Raw genomic sequence first — 19,310 nt, forward strand, 5'->3', positions numbered from 1 at the left:
CTAGAAACATGGAGTCTGCCTGTTGTCTTTCATCAACAGCTGCGTTTCGCACGAGCGATGCTTTCTAAAACCGAACTGATTCTTGCAAACAAGCTTTTCTGTCTCTAGTAAATTTATTATATTCGAACTCGGAATGTGTTCTAGAATTCTGCAGCAAACTTATGTCAATGATACTGGTCTGTAATTCTTTTACCTTTCTTATAAACAGAACTCACCTGCGCTTTGGGATTTTGCGATGGGCGACAGATTCGATGTAAGTACAAGCTAAATAAGAAGCCAATGCTGCAGATACTCTTTACAAAACCGAACTGGAATTACATTCTGACTTGGCGACTTTTTTGTTTTCAACTCTTCCAGTTGTTCCTCTACGCCAGAGATGCTTATTACTTTGTCGTTCATTCGGTACGTTTGTACGATTCTCCTGCTTGAACGATTTCTGGAACGCGAGATTTAAAACGTAGGCTTTCGTTTTGCTCCCTTATACTGCGACACCAGTCTGGCAAAAGAGTGACTGTTTGGTAGCCTTAGACCCACTTATCTATTATACGAGGCGTGTTTTTTAAGTAAGCACCGTTTTGAAATTAAAAAAAGACGTGCAAAGATATCTCAATAATTTTATTTTTACATGGAAGCTTGTACCTTAATCTACGCACTGACGCCATTACAGTCTAATTCTTCCATGTTTACGTTGTTTACAGAGTGTTTAACATGCCTCCGATAAACGTGAGTCCCACCGACTGTGAAGTACAGGATGTTATAATATTTCTTACTGCTAAAGACCTAAAAGCGATCAATATTCATCGTGGGATCTGTGCAGTTTACGGAGAAAACATTATGAGTGATGGAATGGTAAGAAAGTGGGTGAGAGCATTTAAAGATGGCCGCACAAATGTGCATGATGAACAATGGAGAGGGCGTCCTTTGGTCGTTAATGAAAGATTGGTGCAGAGAGTGGACAATGAGGTGAGAGAAAACAGACGCTTTACGATTTCCTCCTTGCGGGATGACTTTACTAATGTTTCTCGTAGTGTTTTGTATGGAATTGTCACCGAGCACTTGAATTACCGAAAATTGTGCGCACGTTGTGTACCGAAAATGTTGACGGATGAGCACAAAACCAAACGTTTAGACAGTGCATTGACTTCCCTTGAGCGGCACCACAACGACGGTGATGATTGCTTAAGCCAAATTGTTACGGGCGATGAAACATGGGTGGCCTACGTCACACCAGAATCAAAGCAACAGTCCATGGAAGTTGAGCAAGGGCAACGTTTTGCTGCAAGACAATGCCCGTCCGTATGTGGCGAATCAGACCAAAGATCTCATCACATCTTTTCGATGGGAAACTCTAGATCATGCTCCGTACAGCTCCGATCTTGCGTCCAGTGACTACCATCTGTTCCTGCACTTGAAGAAACACCTGGGCGGTCAGCGTCTTCAAGACGATGACGAAGTCAAAACAGTGGCGATGCAGTGGTTAACAAGTCAGGCGGCAGACTTCTATGAGGAGGGTATTCAAAAACTGGTACAAAGTTATGACAAGTGCCTCAATATTGATGGAAATTATGTAGAAAAATAGATTAAGGTACAGGCTTTCATGTAAAAATAAAATTATTGAGATATCTTGGCACGTCTTTTTTTAATTTCAAAACGCTACTTACTTTAAAAAAAAATCGTGCCTCGTATACAGGACCAAAATTTTCTCGGGTTCCCGGCCAGGTATGATGATGCTAGTTGGCGGAGATCTTTTCACAGACGCACGAGTCTCTACGAACCTTTGCCTGTCGTCTTTAAATGGTAGATAGGCCAAACACCTAATTTAAAAGGAAGAGAAGGGTGGCAGTGCGTAGGAAAAGCAATGGAAGTCACCAGGAAAATACAGTCGGACCGGATATCCGTCAGGAGCGTACGTGTGGAGGCGTGATGGATTACGCCGGGCCCGACGCGGTTCATCAGCGCGCCGCGACGCGCGGACAAGTTGGGCCCCACGGGGCACCTGGGCGACACGTCGCGAGCAGCAGTTGTCCGGCGACGGGCAATCGCCGAGGGAGAGGTGGCGCCGTGTCGTGCGGGGGCGGCGCCAAATTGAAACAGCCGCCCCCGGGGACGGCCGCCATGTCCGCGGCCGCGCGCCACACATCGACAGTCGACAGTCGCAGCGGCTGCCATCTGCAGGCCACACAGCCCGATATCGACTAGCCGGCTTTCAGTCTCTTCACATCACTTCTTTTGTTGTTGTTTTTGTTACCGACGAATTGCTTAACACCCCCTGATGTGACACTATTACAGGCATTCTACTGAGGCAAGTATTAGTTTGGCGGGTTGATTTGTCTTGGTTTTCTCACTTTTTTTCCTTATTGTTATTTCATCCCCGTTGGTACAGACAGGCAGGGATTAGGTTGTCAGCGGTTACAATTCGCCGCTCTTTGGCGAAACGATTACAAAATACACACATCAAAAAAATTTTTGCATCACCCCGGTTCCCAGAACTCCTGAACAGACGTTTACTGTGGATATTGTATCACAGACAGTCCTTTTGACTGTTCAGAGATGTCACTAAACCCGCCCAAGGATATAAACAACCATGCATTAAGAAGGAGTTGAAGTTTGTGATGTCTGAATATGGCTGCAATCCCGAAACGCGTAACATGTCCTATTAAAAGGGTCAATAGAACATCTCATGGCTTTATTGCGATTGTACAGCATTGGTTGCCAATTATTGTCTGCCTAATATCGTTTAGCGCCTCAGGTAGCACCCAGAAATGCCGCAGCACGACGTGGCATGGACTCGAACTAATCCCTGAAGTAGTGCTGGAGGGAATTGACACCATGAGTCCTGCGTGACTGTCCATAAATCCGTAAGCGTACGAGGTGTTGGAGATCTCTTCTGAACAGCACGTTGCTAGGCATCCCAGATATGCTCAGTAATGTTCATGTCTGGGGAGTTTGGTGGCCAGGAGAAGTGTTTAAACTCAGAAGAGTGTTCCTGGAGCCACTCTGTACCGCTTATGGACGTCTAGGGTGTCGCATTCTCCTGCTGGAATTGCCCAAGTCCATCGGAATGCACAATGGACATGAATGGATTCAGGTTATCAAACAGGACACGTACGCACGTATCACCTGTCAGAGTCGTATCTAGACGTATCAGAGGTCTCTTATCACTCCGGCTGCACACGCCCCACACCATCACAGAGCCTCCACGAACTTGCACGGTCCCCTACTGACATGCAGGGACCATGGATTCATGAGGAGCCTGCCGCGGTGGCCGATCGTTTCTAGGCGCTTCAGTCCGGAACCGCGCTGCTGCTACGGTCCTGCCTCGGGCATGGGTGTATGTGACGTCCTTAGGTTAGTTAGGTTTAAGTAGTTTTAAGTGTAGGCGACTGATGACCTCAAATGTTAAGATCCACAATGCTTAGAAGCCATTTGAACCATTTGACTCATGAGGTTGTCTCTGTACCCGTACACATCCATCTACCCGATACAATTTGAAACGAGACTCGTCCAAACAGGCAACATGTTTCCAGTCATCAAAAGTCCAATGTCGGTGTTGACGGGCCCAGGGGAGGGGTAAAGCTTTGTGTCATGCAGTCATCAAGGGTACATAAGAGGGTGTTCGGCTCCGAAAGCCCATATCGACAAATGCTTCGCATGCTGACACTTGTTGATGGCTCAGCATTGAAATCTGCAACAATTTGCGGAAGGGTTGCACTTGTGTCACGTTGAAAGATTCTCTTCCGTTGTCGTTGGTCCCGTCCTTACAGGATGTTTTCCCGGCCGCATTGATGTTAGATATTTGAAGTTTCACCGGACTGCTGATATTCACGTACACTCGTGAAATTGTCTTATGGGGAAGTCCCCATTTCATTGCTAGCTCACTTGTGCGCCGACTGTAACGCTCCGTTCAAACTCACTTCAATCTTGGTAACCTGCCACTGTAGCAGCTGTAACCGATCTAACAACTGTGCCAGACACTTGTTGTCTTAGATAGGCCTTTCCGACCACAGCGCCGTATTCTGCCTACAGGAGTTTCTTTGGCACTTCAGTGTATATACAGGGTGGCGCACGAAATGTGTTACCATTTTGTTTTTGAATAGAATTGTCAATGCGATCTGAAAGGAACATATACTACAATGAAGAGTCGTCCATGGAGATTTGTTCTAACTCATCACATGCTCAATATGTCCACCATTTTGTTTCATAAGTTCCTTCAAACGAACACTGAAATTAGTGATTACCCTACGGCACATGTCTTCCGTAATTTCACTGCAAGCTTGAAGAATAATTCTTCTGAGCTCCATTAAATCACGTATACGTTTCGGGAAAATTTTTTCCTTTAGGTACCCCTAAAGAAAAAAGTGACACAGATTGAGGTCTGGATTGTTGGGGAGCCAATTTTGTCCGTCATTGAAGCGACCTGGAAACCTGAGTGAAATGATCCGCATGTCGAAATGCTCGTGTAAAAACTCCAACACAGTGTTTGCAGTATGTGGCCTTGCTCTATCTTACATGAACCACTGCGTGTTGAAGGGCAAGGCAGTAGCAAGAAGCTGTGGAATGAAGCTATTGCGAAGCATGCTCAAATAACGCTCGCTGTTCACAGTTTCTTCAAAGAAAGTCCTTGACTGGAAATTGCTGCCCACGCTGGAATGTTGTCGTTCATGAAGCACTTGTGGGTTTTCAGTGGCCCAAAAGCGTGCATTTTGTTTGTTAACCACACCGTCTAACTCTCCCATGAGGCACCGCCTTATCGTAGCACTGTGCGTGGGGGCGGGAGAGTTTGTGTGCTCCAAGGAAGCTGAGAGCTATATCGGCGGTAGCGTAGCTACTGGCAGGTCCAACCTAGCCGGGCAGGTCTCAGCAGAGGAGTCAGACAAAGTGTGCCTCACAACGACCCGTCTTATATCCTATATCCTATTCCCTACCCTCTCCTCAGTTAACATTCCTTTTCTTTCTCTAATTGCCTTAACACACCACTGCCTTGTCGTTGGGAGGGATGAAGGCTAAGGGAGAAAACCCTGAAAGAAAATCTGGAGCGTCAAAGGCGGTTGGAAGGCGTACTACATCCCCTTTCGGCATCTCCTGCAACCGAAGTGATACCAGACGTATTGGCTTGCCTTTCCCCTGGATATTATCATTCAGGTCGAGAGGGAGACCGTGATGATTGGGCAACTCACGTGTCTTCATATTTATCGCTCAGGTTTGTAGCATCCTCGAGAGGACACTTCAGCGACGTCCAAGGACTTCGGCACAACACGGGAAGAGGCAGTTACCGGTTATAAGCTCTGTCTGACTGGCGTAAGACTCGAGTGCCAGGGGCCACTTCCGACGATGGGAGAGATCATTGCATCTCATTGGACAGCTACCGCCCGCCTCAAGCTGGGCAGCCCCAGCCAATAAGGTGGTGTCCCGCTACTATCCGTCTGCTTCACGGGGTGTGTGGAGCTTAGAAGTAATCTTCGACAAGCGGGTTCATATAGTACACCTACCAACAACAAAAACGAAATAATAAAGAAATCACTATTTCGTATTGCCACCTGGAATGTTAGGACCATGTGACCAAGGTACATTGACGGCGCCCAAGAGGTTGATTTCATCCGTAAGACTGCCGTAATTGACAGAGAGCTCCATCGTTTGAATGTAGACATCGCGGGACTGCAGGAGACGCGGCTTCCAGACGCGGGCTCTATCAGGGAGGATAATTACACATTCTTCTGGCAGGGGAAGTCTCAAGACGAGCCAAGACTTCATGGCGTAGGATTTGCTGTTAAAAACACCCTCCTGGACTGTACTGTGCCACCATCCGGTGGAACAGAGCGAATTATTGATTTTAAAATATGCTCCTCAAGTGGCACTGTCAACATCCTAAATGTGTACGCTCCTACCTTATCAGGATCTGTTTTATGACTTACTCAGTGACAGAATAGCCAAGGTACCTAGCACCGAGACACTGTATATTCTAGGGGACTTTAATGCTAGAGTTGGATCAGATAACGACATATGGCCGAATCGCCTGGGACATCATGGAGTGGGAAAAATGAGTGAAAATGGCCAGAGACTGCTTGAAGTTTGCTGCCTTTATGGACTCTGTATCACAAACACATATTTCCAGCTTAAGGGTCAGCACAAGGTGTCTTGGAGACACCCCCGCTCTCATCACTGACATCAACTTGACTTACTCATAGCTAGGCGTACTGGTCTCAAAGATGTGCGACTGACACGAAGTTATCATAGTGCTAAAAAAATGGTTCAAATGGCTCTGAGCACTATGGGACTCAACTGCTGAGGTCATTAGTCCCCTAGAACTAGTTAAACCTAACTAACCTAAGGACATCACAAACATCCATGCCCGAGGCAGGATTCGAACCTGCGAACGTAGCGGTCTTGCGGTTCCAGACTGCAGCGCCTTTAACCGCACGGCCACTTCGGCCGGCTATCATAATGCTGATTGCAACACACACCACGCCCTAGTGGCGTGCACATTGAGGCTCACTCCTAAGAAATGTCACCACGCTTAACCGAGAGGTCATCCCCGTATCAACACAGATCATGTTCATGACACACAAAGAAAGCAGGATTTTGCCAGTAATTTTGAAAGTGCTTTCCCAGGAAATGTGCAAGCAGAAAGGAATGTTGATAAGAAATGGGCAAAAATCTATGGAGCAATCTACAACTCAGCAGTATTGGCCTATGGAGTAAAAGGAAAAAATAAATAAGGACTGGTACGAGCAAAATTTGGAAGAAATGGAACCAGTCACTGAGGCTAAACGGAAAGCCCTGCTTGCTTACAAAACAAACCCAAATGAAAGAACTCGAGATGACCTACGAGAAGCAAAGAACAGGGCACAGCAAACATCCACGAGATGCGCAAATAACTACTGGCTGAATTTATGTGCAGGTATACAGAAAGCGGCCGACTCTGGGAATGCTAAGGCAATGTGCGATGGTATTGATAAAGCAATTGGACCAACTGTCAGAAAAACAGCTCCTCTGAAGTCCAAGACGGGTGAAGTCATTACTGATGAAGGCAAACAAATGGAACGCTGGGTTGAACACTACCTCGAGTTGTATGCAGCCGAGAATGAAGTTAGCAAGGATTCATGTGACGCCATCAAACAAATGCCAGTTATGGAAGAACTAGATGCAATGCCTACTATGGAAGAACTTAGTAGAGAAATAGATTGTCTTGCTAACGGAAAGGCCCCAGGTGAAGATGGGATCTCTGCAGAGGTTATTAAGTATAACAAGTCTGTCCTTCTCAAACATTTATATTCACTTATCACAACCAGCTGGGAAGAAGGTTATGTCCCGATGAGTATGCGGAATTCGAGGATAGGTACTCTATATAAACAGAAAGGGAACAGAAGTGACTGTAACAATTACCGAGGCATTTCATTACTAAGTGTAGCCGGGAAAGCTTATGCAAGAGTCATCCTAATGCGGCTACAGATCTTAGCTTCCAGAATCTACCCACAATCTCAGTGTGGCTTCAGGCCCGGCCGATCAACCGTAGATACGATCTTCTCCTTAAGACAGCTACAAGAGAAATGTCGTGAGTAGCAGAGGCCACTTTATATTGCTTTCATTGACCTTGTTAAAGCGTTTGATTTAGTGAGCAGAAATGGGCTTTTCAAACTATTGCAGAAGATTGGATGCCCACCTAAACTACTGCAGATAATTGTCTCTTTCCATGAGAAAACACAAGCAACAATTTGCTTCAATGGTACAACATCAGAAGCATTCCCTGTTAATAGCGGTGTGAAACAGGGGTGTGTGTTAGCTCCTACATTATTTGGGATTTTCTTTTCCCTTCTGTTCAGAGTTTCCTTTGAAGACTGTGAGGAGGGAGTGTATCTACATACGAGGTCTGATGGAAATCTTTTCAACATCGCTCGCCTCAAGGCCAAGACCAAAGTAAATACAGTTGTTATCCGTGAGTTGTTATATGTGGACGATGCAGCTCTAGTAGCGAACACAGAAGATGAGCTGCAGTATATAATCAACAAATTATCAAATGCCTGTGAAAAGTTTGGTCTACTCATCAGCCTTCAAAAGACTAAGATCATGGCGCAGAGCACTACCAACCTTCCATCCATTAGCATTGATGGCAATCCTCTCCAGATAGTTGATGACTTTACCTACTTGGGATCCACAATATGTAGCAACTTACTAACAGAATCGCAAAGGCATCATCTGTCATGGCTGGATTGAGAAACAGAGTATGGAACAACGGACTGCTTACCACCAAAACTAATTAAAAGTCTACAACGCTTGTGTTATAAGCACCCTTCTCTATAGCTGTGAGACATGGACAACTCTTTCTAGGCATGAATCTCGACTCAACAGCTTCCATCTCCGCTGTCTCCGGAAGATCCTTCAGATCTCTTGGAGAGATAGAGTACCCAACACCGAAGTCTTTCATCGTGCAAGCACAACCAGCATCTTTTCTCTCCCGAGTCATCGACGTCTAAGATGGTTGGGACATGTCAGGCGCATGGATCCTGAACGGATACCGAAACAGCTGCTGTACGGCGAACTTCAGGAAGGTGTGAGGCCAGTGGGACGACCGCATCTTCGTTTCAAGGATGTCTGCAAGAGAGACCTCACCAAGACCAGAATCAATACAAGTCGCTGGGAAAGCATTGCAGATGACCGTGTCAAGTGGCGAGTAACTGTGCGCAACGGCGCCAAGCTCTCAGAGGACGAACGCACACAGGAACAAATCAGGAAGAGGACAAAGCGAAGAGACAGAGCGGCTTCTGTTTGAAGTCCCTCAAATTTCACATGTCCAAACTGCATTAGGGACTGCTACTCTCCAGTGGGACTTTTTAGCCACAGCAGACGCTGCAGACTCTGAACCAAGCATGCTACACCATCATCCCTCAAGGATGGACGGATGCCATTTACACCGTCTCAATGAAAATGCACCTCGTCTGAAAACTAAACGTTGTTGAGAGTTTCTTCCCTAACCTCCGCCCACTGAGCAAGCAGTAGTCTCTGCTGCTTGTGTTCTTCAGTGAGCTTCTGTGCACAGGCCATCTTGTATGGGTACATATGGAGGTCACTTTTAAGAAAGCGTTGAACGGAGCGTCTGGATATTCCCATTTGCACTGTTGCCTTTCTACACGATTTGCCGGGACTTCTCTGTACAGCAACTCGTACCGCTTCAATATTCTCTGGCGAACAAACAGGCTTAGGCCGAGGTCGCTTCGCTTCCAATACTGTTCCTTCCTGTACAAATTTATCGTACAACCTGTGGATGGTCTTCTTGCAAGGAACCCATCGTGTGTTAAACTGTTGTCGAAAACGCCTCTGAGTCATAACAAGGCTTTTCGTTTCATGAAAAAGTAACACAACTGCCGATCGTTGCTGTGTCGTCAGTCTTCCATTGTCAGCCATCTCTTGTTACTAGTCTCCTAGCGGCAGTATCGTGAATTACACGTCATTTCGTAACTCATTTGTTTTTCCAAGCTCTGCTGGTAATGCTGTAGAGATCCCAGCGGGATATCTATAGTGCGTCGTAAATTGTGAAAGAAACAATTGGTAACACATTTCGTGCGCCACCCTGTAGAATGTGTTGAAGAATGTAGACACTTGACTAAATCGTGGGTTGTTTGGGTAGCGAAGCTTCCGCAGGCACCGTGAGGCGTGAGCATCGGCCGCTATGCTAGGGAGGGCCCCGTAGCAGAGGTGAGCGCGCCGGAGACGGTGGAGTAGCGTCAGCGGCGACCCGCGGAACATTGTTAGTGCAGGCGCCGACCCGACGGCCGGTCCTCAGCCCGCGCGCTGAGGCAACACCAACACCCACACCTGTCCGCGCCTCTCGGCTGCCGCCTAATTGGATGTGTCTGCGTGGAGGGTGGCCGGCTACGCCCTCGAGTGGCCACGGGCTCTCCAGCACGCCCCTCCACGTAGACACGGCGCGGCCGCTGCTGGGAGGCGCCTGGCGGAACAGCTGTGCAGATTCACCACGCAGTATGTCAACTGCTCTCGCGTGGCGTCACCGTTGCAGGACAGGAAGCTTTTCACGAATACTGATTTGCGAGGCGTGTGAGAAAAGTAATGAGACTGATTTTTTTTTATCTACTATACTTTTTGAAACAGCGATATTGTCCTTCTTCAAAGTTCACATATCAAAAAATGTTTTACATCACCCAGGTTCCCAGAACTCCTGAATACAGACGTTGACTGTGGATATAGTATCACAGGCACAGTCGCTTTGACCGTTCAGAGATGTCACTAAACCCGCCCAAAGATGTAAACAACCGTGCATGAGCAGCGTCTATTAGACGGAAGGAGCCCGACAGCCGATCAGTTCTAGTCGTTCTACAGGAAGGAGGTACACGATTCGTGAAGTGTATAGTTCAACCACGCCTAGATGGTCGATACCGCGGTTCGATCGCGTCCGCATTGTTACTGTGTGCCAGGAAGGGCTCACAATAAGGGAAATGTCCAGGCGTTTCAGAGTGAATCAAAGCGATGTTGTTCAGACATGGCGTAGGAAAGCAGCCTACTCACGCCCTAATAAATTCACATAAGTCTTTCCACTGTGTGCCAGCCAGTCCGCTGTAACTAGCTCTGACGTCATAAATGTTGCGCAATACTTTAAAAATCAAGTAAATAACCTAAAATGTTTCTAGCATGTCAGGAGTAATACTAAATTAATATGTGTTGAATATCAGTTCAATAACTTTAGCCATTTTCGAAATTTGGACGTTTTTCTGTAAAAATCATTGGCGCAACAGTAAAGAGCTAGAGACTTAAAAATTTATATTTAGATTCCTTTTTCATAATTATTTAATAGAAACAGTCTTCTGGATCTCACAAATTAAGGTTTTAGTTGAAATTCATGATTTTCTGGTTTTTGTCTTAAAAATTAAGGAAGCAAGATTGATTAAGTAGGCTAATAAATAAGGCTAGGATGTTTAAATTTAAGTAGAAGGGAGATCCGCTGTAATCATGAAGATGTGAGAAGTTTCAACTCAATAACTGTAAAACTATAGCGATAGCGTATCTCCAAAGGGCAAGTTCAGAGCTCGTCTACTGCGTGCAGTGTAATTAAATTAATTCTCTCGCCCAAAATATTTTACTTAGCCACGTCAGACATTTATTATGATTACTTACCTGTGTGCTGAATGCACATTTAAACTGAGAGCTTCATCTGCCATCAGCAAAAGAAGCTATGATTTATTCAATAACTTAAAATGGTTCATTACTAGCCCAGCGGCTAGTCGGGAGAGCCGATTTGATCAGGCGTTCCCTTAGCCGTCCGCACCGCGGCTTTATATAAAAGAACGCTGCGCGAGGAAGGAAGGCCCCAGTTCTCTCCAGACGCTGAATAGCAGACAATCTGTGTCGGGAGTCGCGTCGCGTCGGTATCATTGCTATAAACAGCCTCGGATGCCGTATTAAGTTACTCGGGATACGCGTAACCATGAAATCATTTTCGAGTGAAGTGTTAATTCTGGGATGACTTTAATTATCGATTTTCAGTTTGCGTACGTCGTATTTTCATGTGCCGCCGCGGGACAGACATTCTACCATTACTTAGCGTGGCGTTTGATGAACATTATCATCAAATTATGGCGAGCATTCATTTAAACATTTAATTTGGACAGTTATAGTTGCATCAGCGCATTTAGACTCTGAACTGCTCTGTTAGTCAGATTGTGTGGATTTTTTTTTCTTTTCGTCTGTGACTTTCAGAATACAGAGAAATTTTAGAAAATCGTTTTTGATTAGGAATCCCAGACAATCTCCTAATTTCTCAGAGCTATAAGCTGCAGCTATAAGTGTGTTTCTCAGATGAAGTGGGCACTAGGAATTCTAATTACAGGCTTCACGTTTTGCTAATCACTTTCTGGTTGCCAATATTGTAGGTAGAGAGCCAGTGTTGAGAACGGCAAAAGACAGCATAAATAATAGGAACATTTAACAACAATAAACACACCCGCCGCCGCACATATGGTTAATCGGCCGGGAAATGCAGTCTTTCTACATTCAAACATTTATACAACAGTAAATTTTCTAACCGCCGCCCCAGAATGGAGGAGATACAGAGAGACAGGAACTGTCGATGGTATGCCTCGCTCAGGCCGCTCAAGGGCTACTACTGCAGTGGATGACCGCTACCTACGGATTATGGCTCGGGGAACCATGACAGCAACGCCACCATGTTGAATAATGCTTATCGTGCAGCCAAAGGAGGTCGTGTTACAACTTGAACTGTGCGCAACAGGCTTCATGATGCAGCCACGACACCATGCAGCGCGGTACAGATGGACACAACAACGTGCCGAATGGAGCGCTCAGGATTGACACTACGTTCTCTTCACCGATGGGTATCGCATATGCCTTCAACCAGACAATTGTCGGAGACGTGTTTGGAGGCAACCCGCTCAGGCTGAACGCCTTCGACACACCTTCCAGCAAGTGCAGCAAGGTGGAGGTTCCCTGCTGTTTTGGGGTGGCATATTGTGAGGCCGACGTACGCCGCTGGTGGTCATGGAAGGCGCCGTAACGGCTGTACGATCCGTGAGTGCCATCCTGAGACCGACAGTGCAACCATATCGGCAGCATATTTGCGAGGCATTCGTCTTCATGGACGACAATTAGCGCCCCCATTGTGCACATCTTGTGAATGACTTCCTTCAGGATAATGACATCGCTCGACTAGAGTGGCCAGCGTGTTATCCTTACGTGAACACTATCGAACATGCCTCTGATAGATTGAAAAGGCTGTTTATGGATGACGTGACCCACCAACCACTCTGACGGATCTACGTCGAATCGCCGTTGAGGAATGGGACAATCTGGACCAACAGTGCCTTGATGAACTTGGGGATAGTATGCCACGACGAATACAGGCATGCATTAATGCAGAAGGACGTGCTACTGCGTATCAGAGCTACTGGAGTGTACAGCAATCTCGACCACCACCTCTGAAGGTCTCTCTGTACAGTTGTACAACATGACATGTGTGCTTTTCACTAGCTACAAAAAGGGCGGAAAGGGTGTTTATGTTGATCTCTATTCCAATTTTCTGTACAAGTTTCGGAACACTCGGGGCCGAGGTGATGCAAACCTTTTTGTGATGCTTGTAGTTCCCTTCGGCAGCTGTACTCGGGAGGGGTCCTTATTCGCAATCTTGGTAGCAGCGCTAAACAGCTTCTAGCGGTATTGTCTTTAACACGTGTGTCACATTCTTTTGAGTGTTCTCCAGATCCCCAAACGACATCCTTTCAAGACATTTATCAATCTAGGAAAAAGAAAAAAAGGCGCAAATACTCAGATCAGCTGAATAGGAGGGCTGTGGAGCAACAGGAATGCCTTTTGAGGTCAAAAATTCAGTGGTGGAAGTGGCAGTGTGACATGGGGCTTGGCATGGCACAGCATCCACTTGTCAGCTTCGGTCAAAATTTGAGGTACGGTGACAGCGTTTAAGCTAAACAATTAACCCATCATCTTTATTGTTAAACTCAGTCTTATCACACAAGAGCACGAACATGTTAGACGTTTTCGTCGTTTTCGCGAAGCTGAATCTCTCCCTGAGCCAGGTTCATCCTCAAAGTATTCTCGGCCTTCCAAAAATGATTTGTTCCATCAGCGACAAACTTGTGCTCTTTAAAAGGCCAGTTTCAACTTTTCGAAGGCCATGCTCGCGGATTCTCCAAATTTGACACAGAATTTGATGGCATAACGTCGTTCTAAATTTTGCTGTTCCATTTTCGTAACACAAAACGAAAACACAAATTCATTAAAGGCGCTCTCAATAATCATGTGATGGATTTACGGAGCTGAAACTCGGACTGAGCAAATAGGAAGGATGAACACACCAGTCTACAGAAGTAGAACAGACAGCGTTGCCAGATCGCTCGCATGTTGTCAGTCTCATTACATCTCTCATACACGTTATACTCAATGTACAGGCTGTCTCACAATTCGTATTACAGGTTTCTAGGACTGGTACAGGGGACTTTTGATAAGGAACCTCTTCCTATTCTCCTCTTCTTCTAGTGGATATCCGATTCGGAATTTGGTGGCCTCATAGCTGAATCACTACTGAAAGTTCCTGGCAGATTAAAACTGTATACCAGACCAGGAATCGAACCTGCGACGTTTGTCTTTCACGGTAAACTGCTGTACTTGGTAGAGCGACTGCCCGCGAAAAGCAAAGGAACCCGGCTCGATTCCTGGACCGGCACATATTTTTACTCTGCCAGGAAGTCTCATATCACCGCACACGCCGCCGCAGAGTGAAAAATTCATTCTCGTACATCACATTTTGCGTGTTTCGAACATGTGTGATGTCCGTGTCCTTTTTGTTTCCGAGACGAAGGTGATCTTCATCACGATCTTCTTCTTCTTTCGCCTCTTTACCAGGTATATTTTCTTGAAAAGAACGCTCCGCAGCAATTTATACTCGTTCCCATTTCTCTTTATACGGCGAAGCTATTTTACTCGTAGTTTTAAGCATTTTGGTGTACTTAGGGCTTCTTTTTCTTTCTTCATTCTGCGGATAAAGTCGTTGTTAGCAATTTTATCTGGCATGGAATTTTGTTCAGTGACATCTCCAGTGCCCCAAATCGTTTGCCCGTCGCCTCTGTCAAAGTCCAGGTCTCATCTCAATAAAAAAAAAAAAAAACGTGGGAAATATGCCGATACTTAGAAATCCTAATTTTGTTTTGACTGAGAGTTGATGGCTTCTGAACGCATTAGTCGTTTTACTCAATACGAACTTTCTTGCCATTTATCCCATAGGTTGTAAATGTTAGTTCCAAGAAAGAAAGTAAGTAAGCTAGATTAGAGTCTAACGTTGCGTCGACAGCGAGGTCAATAGAGATGGAGCACGAACTCGGATTACGAAACGGTGCGGAAGGAAATCGGCCGCGCCCTTTTCAAAGTAATCATCCCCGCACTTGCTTGGAGCAAATTAGGAAAATAATGGAAAATTTTAATCTAGATATCTATGTCGTTCATGTGTGTCGACAGCTGGCAGTCTAAAAAAAATGTCTTTCACAAGACAACAGGACCTAGATATGCTACTTCTTTACGGATAATGCACTAAGAACATGAAGAGAATAGTTGAGTTTTACGCACAAAGTATACCTGTGAAGTGCATATCTGCATAATCATGGAACACTACTACGTGACTTCACCTTATCTGGCAACATAAACCATAATGACAAGTCGAATTCTGATTATCGTGGATGGTAATAAAAGAAATATACATGTATACAAGCGTAGCTCATAGCTACAACTTGCCAGTTACCTAAAGCTACATATGTATACATTTGTGCTTTATTACCATCCATGACAATCGGTGTTCCACTTTGTATTTTGGATGATGTTGCCAATTAAGGTGAAGTTATACGTGATAGCGTTCCACGATTACGCAGGCATACACTATGCGAGTGCGCACATGTGTCACTACATTGCCTCATCATGAAACCAACAAATCTTCGTTCGTAATAAATTGTCATCATCAAATACTGGTGTTCGAAATTAATTTCGGAATAAAGGATCAAGTAATTATTCTGCACAACTCCACTGGATACCTGTTCATCTACAGGTCGTGCGACCACGAGAAATCAATAAAAACAATCTACTTAAGTCGGACGAATTGTTTTTCACAGTTCGAGGGTTGACAAAACTGCACTAAAAAAACCGAAAATAGTAATTACCACGTAAGTGGGTACTTACCGGTCCAAACTGCTCGAAGTAGTTTTTGACGTCCTCCAGCGTGGTAGGTGCCGACAGGCCGCCCACGAATATCTTCTTTGTTCGCGTCACCATCTGGAACAGGCAAAAGGTCAGAGGTCAGCAGCCGCCTCGAATCAGAAGCAACCGCAGGAGGTCAGCTGCAGGATACGAAATTTTGCGAGTCTGATGAGAGTGTGTTTAATTGAAGTAAATAAAGTACATGTTTTCCGTATGCCTCTCTTTTTGTAAACTTTAATAAGTAAGAATGTTTCTTTCTTTTTATTTTAGTGTGCTTGTTCTGTCCAGACATGTTCTGACTGTGTAGTCTATGTACAGGGTGATTTTGTAATTCATATTGAGGCGTGGCGCCGCGTAACGATCCTGCCTTGGAGGCGGTTAAGTGGGAGATGTGTCTCAGAGCTGGATAATGACAGATGGTGACACGAGACTGGATGCGCACGTAGTTTATGTATCAGCCGATAGAGGACAGTATTGGATAGGGGACTGATTTAGTTTCGATTGTGCCCAGTAGAGTGCACTAAAGTAATAGAATGTTTTTCATAAACTATTCTAGTATTTTCATAAAGTGTTATTATGTCTTTTTGTGTATTTAAAATGTTATAAATGTGTTTTAGCAATATGAATGATGCGTGAGTGTGGATTAATGTTAGTATGAAGATAATTGTTTAACGAGTTATGTAGTAGGATTTCGAAGAAGTATGGATATGAACAATGGGGAATTTTGTAGAATAGATTTGTAAAGTAAGTTTATGGTAAAGGGAAAGTTAATTCAGGTATAAATAACAATAGTAAATAACTTTATGCATAAACAGAACTTCAGCATATTAGATCATTACGTCGGTAAAAAGTGCAGTCGTTAGGTTTACTATTTTGCGATTGGTTATGAATGAAAAGCGCGGGCTGACGCGGGAGAATGTTGTTTTGCTATTGGCTGTTAAGTAAACTGACCAATGGTAAAGCAATATTCTTCGCGCGCCTTTCTCTGCTGGTAGAGAAGAGTGGAAGCCTAGTCATGAAACAGATCGGACGTATGTAGTAGTAGTTCCGATGGAAACGATAAGTTGCCGGATCTAGCAGTGTTTCATACATCAAAAGTGTTAAGTGACGGCATAATTATTCCGATGTGTGTGTAGAAATTTCGGAATTTTTAAGTGAATTTTGTGACGAGAAAAGACATATATTCCGTGTGGCCTTTTGAGCAGGTCGGTGGCTAAAAACTGTGACTGCATTTGGTACCGACAGACTTAATATTTGGCGAGCATTATCAATCAAAAACAATCAGTATTTTTGTAGCTATTACCGGAAATGCGACACCATGAACTTGCTAACGTGAGTGAAAGGGATTGTGATTGACTGTGTTACGACTAGCACGGGCTTGGCAGTGATACTTGTTCACCTAAGTTTCAGAATATATTAATTGAGGATAAAATTTCCAAACTTTCATTTCGTGTTTCTCCCGAAACGTAGGTTAGTGATTTAAATTGCAGCCTGTTTCACGTCGAAGTACAGTAGGTTTCACTCGGCTTTCCTACTGATCTGCTGAGACAATGTTCACGGGTAGGTGCAGGTTCGTCGTAAAGGGACGGAAAGAACCGGGCCGCCGCAATATGCAAACATCGCCTGCAGAAAGTACGGATAACATGAAGACGAAAATTTCTCTTCCTCTATATATTTATTTATTATTTATTCAGTTTGACAAACTAGTGCCTTAAAACCTATCTTAGATCAGAACAATAACAACACAAACCAACACATACACATACATTTACAATAATACACATACAGTTACAATAATACACATAGATATACACATAGAATAAAAATAGTTGGCACTAATAATAATAAAAATAATAACAATTCAGGTTGTCAAGAATAACAATAATATTGATTAGTTTAGCATACCTGAAGCCGTGTTTGGTGACTGAAAATGTATAAGATTGTAAATGGCATTGAAAATAGCTGTTAACAAAGAACAACGTTTTAATAGAGAACTGTGTAACAAGGGGTATGGGGAAGGGGAGGGGAGGGGAGGTTTCTTTGAGAAGAGTGATATGTGTAGTGGTATAGAGAAGATTTCACTTTGTTGAGAACGAATTCCTATGCTGTGCTGTTCCGATAGTAGTGTGATAGTTGAAGATAAATAAGAGGGAGTTCAATGATTGACAAGAAGCTAGATCAAGAAAACACAGAGTATGACAGTCTCAATGCTTATCGGCACGTAGCCATGGTAATTGTTTGGAAGCAGGAGTTATGTGGTCGAAAAAGCAAAGGTCTCAAATTTATTGCAAACAAGCATTCAATGCCATTTCCAGTCGGTGTGAGTTCTCACATGGAAGTCCTTGAAGGGCAGTATCACCATAATCAAATATGGAATGTGGGGAGGGAGTAGTGATTCTACGTGTTTCTTTTTCAGCTCGTAATGAAATACATTTTTACATTTCTGTAGTGAATGGAGTGATGCTGACACCTTCTTGCAGACTACAACTGTGTGTTCAGTCCAGTCTAGATGATGGTCCAGAATTATCCCGAGTTCCTTGGAGAAGACGAAAAGCAGAAGATTATTTTTGTTACGTTTATCACTAAGGATGGGAAATGTTTTCTGAACTGAGCGGTAATAAGATTTTTGTGAGCAACTAAGATTGTTGAGTTTTAGATGGCTTAACTTTCAAACCGACATTCTGTGACCACTCTGGTAAAAGAAGTAACATCCTGGATGGCTGGACAGAGATTGTTTGGACGTGCACTGAAGTATAACTGATGGCCGTTAGTCTGTAAGTGATCCGCTGAGAACCAAAGTGATCTGAATTAAAGAACTTTTGCTTTTGATCCATACCGCTCAGTTTACTCACAATGCATGAAAATTTGTTGTGGAGAAGTGGTATAACGAAAACTCCCACCAGAACCACTTGAGACTTCCAAATGGATTCTTCCTCTCACGCCAGAGTGAAGTGCGCTCGCAGCAATGGTGATACAAGTCAACCTGCAACGCCACGTGTTCTTGTTATTCTGTGTTGTTTTGCGCGTTTATTTACGCTCTAAAATCAAAAAGGCATTTTAACAGTGCTAGTAAGTATTAGCATTGTTTTCTTTCTTGAGATTTATAATATCCACATGTTATTAAAGCAGATATTGGCTTTATAAGAAAAGTTTGCACTCCATGTTGATTTCTACGTTAAAGCCTACACGAATCAAACAGTGAGGTCTCACATTAAATACAGAACCTATAAAACTCATCCCACTGAACAGTGCTGAGCGACCTGTCACCGACGCAGAAAGGAAATACTTGATGACACTTCTCCCGCACATCCCTCCGGTGCACGACGCTTTCTTCATCCAACTGACTCAGGAATCTGGGCCTGGACATGTTGACTCTTTGGCAGAGGAAGATGACTTGGGCGGTGAAATCGAGTAAACAGACATGCTCCATTATAAAATCTAGTGAAATATCAGCGTGACAAGAATTACATTTTAAGAAATTTCAACATTTAGAAACAAAACTTTATTTATAATCAGTTTATGAAGGCACTGCTGAACTATTAGACAGACTCAGCAGGTAGCCTTCTAGTAATTAACAACAATAATGCAAT

At 44.3% G+C, this 19,310-nt stretch overlaps 1 protein-coding gene across 1 annotated transcript in view; it reads right to left on the minus strand.

The window, feature by feature from the left end:
• LOC126456492 (RNA-binding protein Musashi homolog Rbp6) overlaps window positions 1-19,310 on the minus strand; it is a 1,339,111-nt gene that overhangs the window by 611,810 nt on the left and 707,991 nt on the right. The window contains exon 4 of the mRNA XM_050092245.1: window positions 15,703-15,795. Coding sequence (XP_049948202.1) covers window positions 15,703-15,795 — 93 coding nt within the window. The remainder of the gene's footprint in view (window positions 1-15,702; window positions 15,796-19,310) is intronic.

The sequence above is a fragment of the Schistocerca serialis genome, chromosome 1, assembly GCF_023864345.2.
Source record: "Schistocerca serialis cubense isolate TAMUIC-IGC-003099 chromosome 1, iqSchSeri2.2, whole genome shotgun sequence".
NCBI classification, from domain to species: domain Eukaryota; kingdom Metazoa; phylum Arthropoda; class Insecta; order Orthoptera; family Acrididae; genus Schistocerca; species Schistocerca serialis.